This window comes from Bombus flavifrons, chromosome 16 (assembly GCF_040668555.2).
Source record: "Bombus flavifrons isolate JBK064 chromosome 16, iyBomFlav1_principal, whole genome shotgun sequence".
Classification (NCBI taxonomy): Eukaryota; Metazoa; Arthropoda; class Insecta; order Hymenoptera; family Apidae; genus Bombus; species Bombus flavifrons.
This window is the reverse complement of record NC_138457.1, coordinates 2,372,844-2,381,593: the sequence shown is the minus strand read 5'-3', so window position 1 is coordinate 2,381,593 and position 8,750 is coordinate 2,372,844. Positions and strand designations below refer to the sequence as shown.

Below are 8,750 nucleotides of genomic sequence, written 5' to 3'. Positions count from 1 at the left end.
AAAAAGTCGATGAAACAAACGTCGCAAATAAAAACAATATTTTTTTATTGTACAAAGAAAATGTTCATCAAGTTATAAAAACAGCAGAAAGTGTGGGATGAGTCAGTGAGTGAATGAAAAAGATAGGGAGAGGACTGAGTGAGTGAAAAATTAGGAAAGACAGGCAAAGACGAAAAGTGAGGAGGGACGGGAAGCGGCAGAGAATGCGCTGAACTGTTTAAATTATTTCAACCAATATCGAATGAGTTTAAGATATTTTACATACAGTTAAATTTCACTTTTGTTTGTCCTGCATATTTCTCGTACATAGATAGAATTCTAGAATTACAACTTCCTCGTAATTTCTGTTACCCACGGACGAAATACGGATCCGCGTTATGCGTCACGGCATACAATATAGTATAAAGTAGCGCTAGATAAAGGTTTCTGTTTGTACACAGGTACGCGTCTTTTGTCCACATTTACGCACACAAATTTAATACTATCAAACGTCTCCCACGCATGCTCATACATCCGTTTTAACAAATTTCAAATTAATTATCATTAGATCGTTAGAAACAGCTAATAATCTATGTACAATACACGTATATCAATCCTCAACCAGTTATCAAATGGTTACAAAATTATTGAGTTGAATCACTATAAAATGTATATGTTCAACTACCGCGAGAAAATTTCAAATTCAAGTTAGTTTAATGTAGCTGACTCGATACGAGCAACTTCATGAAAATGAAATCCGTTGCGTGTTCGAAATGTAAATATTTCTCAATTTTAACAAATCGAGATAACGCTACTATTTTTTTTCGCTAATACACTGTCAAGATTTATCGTAAATCTCACAGCTACTGTGAATTGGATGGATTCTTTACTTAATCAGGACAAGCTCAAATTTGTTTTTGTTTGTTCGATTAGTAGTTGAACATTATCGCTAATAATAAAAATAAATTAATTGGTGAATTGAAAAGTTTACTTGTATGAAAAAAAAAGAAAAAGAAAAAGATAAAAATATAAACAGGAAAAAGAAGAAGAGTAGGAGCGGGAGAGGGACGGAAGGGGTTGAGGAAAATTAAAAGAAAAAAAGGGAGGAGTAAAAAGGAGGGATGTAAAAAAAAAAGAAGAAAATTAACAGAGATGCTGAACTAGCTGTATCGCATGTTGCAAAGCATCTGCGATATTCTGAAAAACAGGTACACCTTCGCGCGTCGCGTAGTCCGACAGGTACATTCTTCCCCGATTGTAGTCTTTTATGGCTTGTTCAGTTAGCTGAAAGAAAATGTTACCTTCTATATAAATATATATAAAATTTGGTTCAATGGAAAAACAGGAGATTATAAGATAAGTATAATAGAAAAACGAAGAGATGAGAAAAGGAAAAAAGAAATACAGAAGAAAGAATATAGAAGCTATAGGAACAAAATGAGACGTACATTTATACTTGTGTATAATAATATCTATAGAAGTGTATATTATCTATAGAAGACATACACAAAAACGCTTACCTTTTCACCAGAAACTACGCAGTCTTCGGGAAGCGCTTGAACGCATAGGACTAATTTTGCGCGTAATCCAATCAGGTGAGCTGCCAATGCCATTATAGTGACACCACGCGAATGTTGCGGTACGATCAATAATATTAACCGTGAATTTTTCATCCTCTGCAATTCTTGTGGCAACACCTTTACGTTGTACTCGTTCAGGCTTGATCGATATAAGGATAATCCAATAGATCTAAAACGAGAAACAATTTACGTGTAAACTTACAACGACATTGTCGTAATGGAGAGAATCGAAAGAACGTTACATCTCGAATGCTCACTCGATCGAGGGTATGGCGGTCGTTTCTAACCAAAACTGATCTTTACCGATTACTCCAACGTACAAGTCTCTCTTCTCGGATTCTGGCACGAAGAAATTGGTCCAATCTAAAAAGTTGAACGGTCGAACGAATCGTACACTCGACTGCTCGGACGTTTTCGTGAACAATTAATCGAGGCACGAACGTCTCGTAACGACCTGTTTGCTAGTTGATACACGCTAACGATACACACGCTACTACAGGTCGTGGCAAATTTTTGAGAATAAGAAATACCTAGGAAACGGTTAAAAGGTTGCACGATAGCTCTGCGAAGAAATTTCGACGCCTTCCTACATAAAATACTCCAAACTGAAGGTATCTCACTTTCACAAGAGACGCCGTTGCTCTTCGTCCTCCACGCTGATTCGGTAGCTAAGGCACAAAATTGTTCGAAGTTTATCCGTAATTCCGTTGGATCCCTCTTCGCTGGAAATCCATCGTCTATCAACGTCCTATACGCTTCTGAAAGCACATATAAACGCAGACAGTAGAGAAAATATAGCTGAGCTATAATCCAACGCCTACACACCGTTATTACCATATATGGCAGTGTCAATGCGTTAGATGTACACGTACGATTTTCATTATGCGAAAAGTATAATATTTATTACCCGACTTGTTCACGACACTAAGAAGCTCTGACATCGATGGTACGTTGCACTTGACACTCGATTGTAATGCTATCCAAGCCTACAAAATCAAGAGTGCAAAGCAAATGTAACAAGAATATGTTATAATTTGTTTTTCACAAGCAATATGTGTTTTTCTACAAACATGTGGCAAATAGACGCTAGTGAAACTTACTTCTTCCAAGTTGACGGCCCCATTATCGTTCATATCCATAGACTTGAAAATCTCCCTGAGCATACTGCAAGAGAGTACGTTAAAATCGAATATTCGACACAATCACACTTACATAAATATGTATGTACAGTTTCAGCGAAAAATCCTTACACCAGATCCATTCCATTTTGACCGAATGATATCTTAATCGGCCTAATACCATCATCGGCATGCAGATCTTCCACGTTAATTTCCTCGCGTAGCATCTATGGAGAAACGTAGATCAGCAGTTTTTTAGTATAAACAATTAAATTTATTTCGTTCAATGTAATTTACAAAATATGTACCACAACAATCATTTATTGTTACGTATTTTATTTACTGATTTATCTATTTATACCTTGGATGTACAATTCAGAGCAACTGATACACTTTCAAATATTGGTATCCTCTGTCTCTCCATCAGATACTGAAGTACTAGCAATCCATTCATCAGGTCACAATATTCTCTAAATAAGAATTAACATTTATGATACAAATACTAAAAATGAGAGTAATCTATATCAACAAAAAATAGAGAAAGTGAAAACAAGGCACTTACTGTAGAGATACAGTTTCGCCAAGTATCGTTTGACCCTGACGATACGGATAAATAACAAGAATTAAAGACTCGCGGCGCGTAGCTGCCAACTGAGCTGCTTCAATGATGCCTGCGCTATTGCGTGTTTGATTATCAATTACGAAGAGTAATACTTTCGCTGTTTGTTTCGCTTCGTATTCTTGAGCTATTAATTCCGGTCCCCACTGCGACACTTGCTGAAATATTTATTTATTTTTACAATTGTACCAACGACTAATCAATAGGTAGATCAGGCTAGAATGAATACAAATGGTCACGTACGGGATTGTAATAAGTGATCCCGAGTCTCTGTAGAGTCGGTATCGCTATTTCTGACCTCCATGTGGTTGGATTACAGGATCCACCCAGAAATACCTCATATGCCATTCTATCTGTAGAAATAAACGCTATAAACATGCGATGCGTGTCAATACACGCAAAATTCTACATATCTGAAATCTACGTATGATATACTCACTTGAAGCGCTTTTGTTGTTAGTATCTTTTCCATCACAGTGCAACAGACGAATGGTACTCATAGAAGCGGCTGTTCTGGAATAAAATATATACGAATTAACCATAACTTGATGAAACAAACTATTTATAACTTGAAACAGTATTATCACACTCGAATTAGAAAAATGTCAATCTTTATCCGGTTTGCAAGAGGATTCGATATATATATATTCAATATTTTTTTCTCAATTTTATTTTCAACTGATTGTAAAATAGTATAGATAAAAGTTGAATCAATTTCGGTTGGAGTGTGGTAATGCTAGAATCATCTTATTACCAATTAACTTAATGTATGTAAATCTGTAGTAGTAAACATACTTCCAAATATCAAATCCTTTTGCAACAAGGAAAAGCATGCTACGCTGCATCGTTGAAAAACTATTTCTGCTTTGATTAATGACACAACCAATTGTTCGATACTTTAAGCCTGCAACATACACATTTCCCTTTTGTCGAATTGTTGAAAGAAAGTAGCAATAGTTGAAAGGAGATCAATATTCACATTACCTTTCTCTGCACAAATGTGCCAATTCAGTGACAAAAATATAATTTTCTTGGAGCATTATATAAGCAGGAGGACCAATAATCAAATAATTTTTAGTAAGTCGCCACTCTTTGTGTATATGCACCCAGTATGCAAGTGACAACATTACGTATGTTTCTTTTCCCTGAAACAGAATCACTCATAGATTGAAGATATTTATTAGCTCAAGATAGATAAGAAATGTATTTGTAATAATTTATATTCTGCAAAAAATTGTACTTACATAGACTTTGTCGATATCCGTTGACATAAACTTGAACAGATATATAGGAAGACTTCATTGTTCAAACTGATGTGTGATTAGGCAAGAGATTAATGCCCATCCAATATATTTATCTCTTAATCATCCAACAGAGGAGAATTTTGAATTTTCCTATTTGGGAAGCAAATGATATCATCATTATTATTATCATTCGCCTTATTTCTTTATTTTGTTCAGTACATTCTATGCGTATAATTACAGAAATTAAACAGTAAACATGAAAATCATTCGAATTTATTTTAAATTTACATTTTTTAAGTAGAAATGTAAGAATATAAAAAGAAAATTGTGGTTATCGTGTACACAAGATATATATTCGGAATGGTTGAGATGTAGCGTTACTACTAACAGACATACACATGAAAGTGTACTATTTAATTACCTACTGCAGCTACTCACTGCTACCCATTGAGAACTAGCGTAAGTTCGCAAGGCGATGGAGAGCCTGTCAGGCACACTAACCTTGACGATAGTTCGGTGCTGCATGCCCACGCACGAAAAACATATGTGGTAAACTTCAAAGGGAAACGCATTGATTCCGACTGCATTTCACGTGCATTCGTTGACGAGTCTCAACGACGAATAAAAAAAAAAACACGCGACAATGAAATTCAGATTCTTTGGAAAAATGAACGATGAGAGATCTCTGATTGTGCACTCCCGCTATTGCTCATACTTATTTATACACCGTTATATTTAAAATGTAAGAACGCGTCGTCGTCAAAGAGGCACTGACTGCTTGGATGTATCACAAATAAATTACATGCTCGTGAACATTCTTTTCGATATTATCGGTGACACCGCACGCGATATTATTGCCGCGCGAAAAAGTACTCTACAGTTCGAAAGCTCACTAGACTCGATTCATATCGAGCTCCCTCGAAATCAGTAACCGTCGATGAAATCACAAATCAGCGCTACTACTGTTAAACGTCGCGCTTCGTATCCTTCTCCTTTTCTATCTTGCGAGCCTTCTCTCTTTTTTTCTTTCGCCCTCTCCTCTCTATCCTTCTTAGTTACCCTCACTCCTCGGTTCGCATTGACACGGTATCCTTTCTCCTTTTCTTACTTATATCCAATTAATTCGCTATTAGTTTCGGTTTAAAGGGAAAACTCGCACTACCGGACGAACAATAATTTCGTTTTGACGAAAAACGACACGTCCAACATGTTTCGCGCAGTCGCGACGGTAATTCGCCTGTTTTTCGCCTCTTTCGTCTCTATCACTTCCCGCCACTAGTCTGTACGCGTGTCTACACTACTGTAGATCGCGCGCACCGACTTAAGACCAGTCTCGAGAATGACGTAAACCTCCAACAATGAAGAGTGATGTCACACACATCGAACTTCGTAGAGGTTTGCTCTCACCGTCGCCATCGTCATCGCCATCACCATCTACCCAGGGACTTTCGATTCACCGATTATCTTATTCCGCCTTTAACTCACGATATTTCAATTTTTCCAACCGTCATTACAAATCTGCTCTCTATATAAATCCTTCCTTTTCTCACATTCTGTTTCTATGTAACGATCGAATAATAACGAGAAGCAAGCTTTTCTCAATGGTTTGTCATCTGCCGTAAGATTAAGGGAATCATTAGGAAATTACTGACGTCATTGATTTATGCTACACATGTTGAACAAACATTTCATTTTCGTTAGATACGTGTATTTGATCTTCCGTTTTTTTCCGACAGAGATGACATCTTTACTGTAAACACGATATAAGTGTGTCTTTATCTTCCTTTTAACTTTAACGCTACTCGACGCTGTTTATAGATAGTTCATCCAGAACACCTATTCATACCACCTTAATATCGAGAACAAGAACTGATATTCTTTGCTACTGTATACGAAAAGAACATTACAGTTAAAAATGATTTAATGGAAACGAAAAAAAGTACTCTCAACTTGTTTCAAACTTTCTTAATCATACCTATTTTAACGGAACTAAGATCATTGTCTATTTGAATCTGTAAATTGAACATACATAATACAAAAAAGTTCAATATAATACAAAGTAGATCAATATAATATATAGTAATTATAAATTGTACGTAAAATGTAAAATTCTAAATTCTTCAAATACAATTCTTCAATACATAAAATGTATATGTGTAAAGAAAAGAAACAAATTGGATACATAAAGTATATAGATTAGAATCACTAACAGGTGGTATTGTTATAGCATAGTTGAATTAGTATTTTGTCTTTGTCCTGTGTTTATCTCGAATTATCATATAAAGACATATAATAAAAGACGATGATAGGTAACTCAACAAAGTAGCAAATTATGGAAATTATATCATACAAAAAGAACATTTTGAATGTTGAATCTTTTTATTTTGGTTTCGAAAGTAAAAGCATGGAGAAAAATTATTCATATTAAGCTTCGTGTGTACACATGAGGATACTACCTTAGATATTAGTAACTAGTATTATTTTAGTTTCCACTCTCTATATAGCCACATGAATCGTGATAAACATCATTCTACCGATTATAAATGTTTGGATGGTGTGACAACGTTGTGTACATATTATATACTTGCCGAAAATTTACTAGTGTAGCGTGATAAGTAGAAAGCGATAGAATGATCTAGATTCGACATAAAGATGCTTGGTATAATTGTATCTGGTCGACTTGTAAGTATCAATGCTTTGCTATGCAAGTACCAACATTGTATTTCATTTTCGATGCTAAATTGTCAATTAAATGTAAATGTATCGTTTGTCACAAACGTATCAGTGTTCCTACGTAACATACTTCTCTTTTCCTGATTTTCGCTAATGTCCTATGCTTGCGCCGTTTTGTTTCGTATCTTGTTTCTGTTACTTCTCAGTAATGCTCACGTCTCACCCCACCCCATCGCCAACTTGTTACGAGCGTCTTTGCATTTAATCGAATATGTAAATATCATGTCGACGAATTTAGATTTTTTCAAGTTTCAAATAGTAAACCACAATTTTCAAACATATACAAACGATATGTAATTATAAATGTAACATCTTTCTTAGGTCCAAACGGATTTTCAACGGATAGGAGAGAACCAGTTTTTAATAACAGTACCTGATGCAGATAATATAAACCATATTGTGGTTTTTCTCACTGGTGCTATACCGTTACCTGATGGAACAGGTGGCGCAGGTATGTGCTACAATAACAATTAAACAAATTCACCTGCATATACTTATTGACCCTTGGTCTTTACAGTGTATTTCAGTTGGCCAGATCCAACTGCTCCGCCTAATTGGCAGTTTCTTGGGTATATTTCAAACATCAAGCCATCTGCCATATTCAAGATATCCACTCTGAAGAAGAATCATGAATTCGAAAATAGTAATTTAGGAATTTTTGGAGTGGGAAAGATTTCTCATGTAGCACAAATAGGGGTTTCGGTGGAACCCATTGGAGCTATAGAACAACAAGCAGCTACAGTAACACAAGCCACGTCAAACTCCTTTTTAGAATTTGTTCAGAAGATGCTTACAAGTTTTTTGAATTATGTTTCGAGTTTTTCTGTGACACAAGCACAAATGACACCAAACCCAACAGAAAACTTTGTACCGCTATCTGCTATTCAAGGGTGGTACGAAACTTTTGAGAGGAGGTTACAACAAAATCCAAACTTCTGGAAAGCATGATGAGAAAGTAACTGACTCTCAATAGTTCGTTTCCATTTTGTATAGTGATGGGTCATTTCTCAGCACTCGTGCTTGTGTTCGTAAAGTATGATATAATACCGAACCACGATGCGTTATACGCATGAATTCAAATTTTTTATATTTTCACCGAAGAACAATATGATGATAATAACAAGAGTAATTGTGACGCTGCCACGTACCTTATCCGAAAACGCAAAATTTGTTATCTGTAAGTGTTTAGCATAAATTCATTGTGTTTTTATTGTTTTTATTTTTACTATCAAGTATGTGCTCTCTAATTTGGTTATGGAAGAGCAGATTGCTGTTGTATTACATTTATTTCGATCGTTCTGCATTTTATAAACATCGTATTAGCAAAACGTAAACATGTAAATACTTTTAATTTCTAATTATATGATAAGAAACAGAAGAAAAAAATCCTCGAATCTAATCTATGATGAAAGCGACATAAGGGAATAACGCATGCGTCAACTTCCATTTTGTTCATGAAGTTTATGGTTATCCAAGA

General features: G+C 35.4%; 2 protein-coding genes across 12 annotated transcripts; one reads left to right on the top strand and one right to left on the bottom strand.

Annotated features, from left to right (window-relative positions):
* Positions 1–28: 28 nt before the first annotated feature.
* Positions 29–5,570, bottom strand: LOC138188085 (NDT-like domain-containg protein raw). Of its 10 annotated transcripts, none has more exons than XM_069129539.1 (14): positions 5,434–5,570; positions 4,541–4,690; positions 4,281–4,441; positions 3,736–3,809; positions 3,540–3,664; positions 3,240–3,454; positions 3,039–3,147; positions 2,810–2,904; positions 2,660–2,723; positions 2,467–2,545; positions 2,090–2,317; positions 1,817–1,922; positions 1,500–1,728; positions 29–1,263 (listed from the first exon to the last, which is right to left on the bottom strand). In XM_069129539.1, the coding sequence occupies exons 2-14, from the start codon at positions 4,565–4,567 to the stop codon at positions 1,123–1,125; spliced, it is 1,653 nt and encodes a 550-aa protein (XP_068985640.1). In that variant the 5' UTR covers positions 4,568–4,690; positions 5,434–5,570; the 3' UTR covers positions 29–1,122. The 10 variants fall into 10 exon arrangements, with proteins under 10 accessions (XP_068985640.1, XP_068985638.1, XP_068985637.1 ...); XM_069129537.1 differs by lacking the exon at positions 5,434–5,570 and adding an exon at positions 5,042–5,180; XM_069129536.1 differs by lacking the exon at positions 5,434–5,570 and adding an exon at positions 4,962–5,096.
* A 271-nt stretch (positions 5,571–5,841) lies between these two features.
* LOC138188101 (protein OPI10 homolog) lies at positions 5,842–8,607 on the top strand. 2 transcript variants are annotated; one of them, XM_069129584.1, is made up of 3 exons: positions 5,842–5,935; positions 7,595–7,724; positions 7,791–8,607. In XM_069129584.1, exons 1-3 carry the CDS (start codon positions 5,909–5,911, stop codon positions 8,219–8,221), a joined length of 588 nt encoding a protein of 195 aa, XP_068985685.1. In that variant the 5' UTR covers positions 5,842–5,908; the 3' UTR covers positions 8,222–8,607. The 2 variants fall into 2 exon arrangements, with proteins under 2 accessions (XP_068985685.1, XP_068985684.1); XM_069129583.1 differs by lacking the exon at positions 5,842–5,935 and adding an exon at positions 7,031–7,222.
* Positions 8,608–8,750: the final 143 nt, after the last annotated feature.

Bases quoted from the DNA above. Each gene is read 5' to 3' on its own strand.
- LOC138188085 (XM_069129539.1), bottom strand. From the start codon at position 4,567: ATGTCAACGGATATCGACAAAGTCTAT. The intron at 3,810-4,280 runs GTAATGTGAATA...ATTTTATTCCAG, and splicing joins GCACATTTGTGCAGAGAAAG to AACAGCCGCTTCTATGAGTA. The intron at 2,546-2,659 runs GTAAGTTTCACT...TTGATTTTGTAG, and splicing joins GGGCCGTCAACTTGGAAGAA to GCTTGGATAGCATTACAATC.
- LOC138188101 (XM_069129583.1), top strand. From the start codon at position 7,193: ATGCTTGGTATAATTGTATCTGGTCGACTT. The intron at 7,223-7,594 runs GTAAGTATCAAT...CATCTTTCTTAG, and splicing joins TAATTGTATCTGGTCGACTT to GTCCAAACGGATTTTCAACG. The intron at 7,725-7,790 runs GTATGTGCTACA...TGGTCTTTACAG, and splicing joins TGATGGAACAGGTGGCGCAG to TGTATTTCAGTTGGCCAGAT.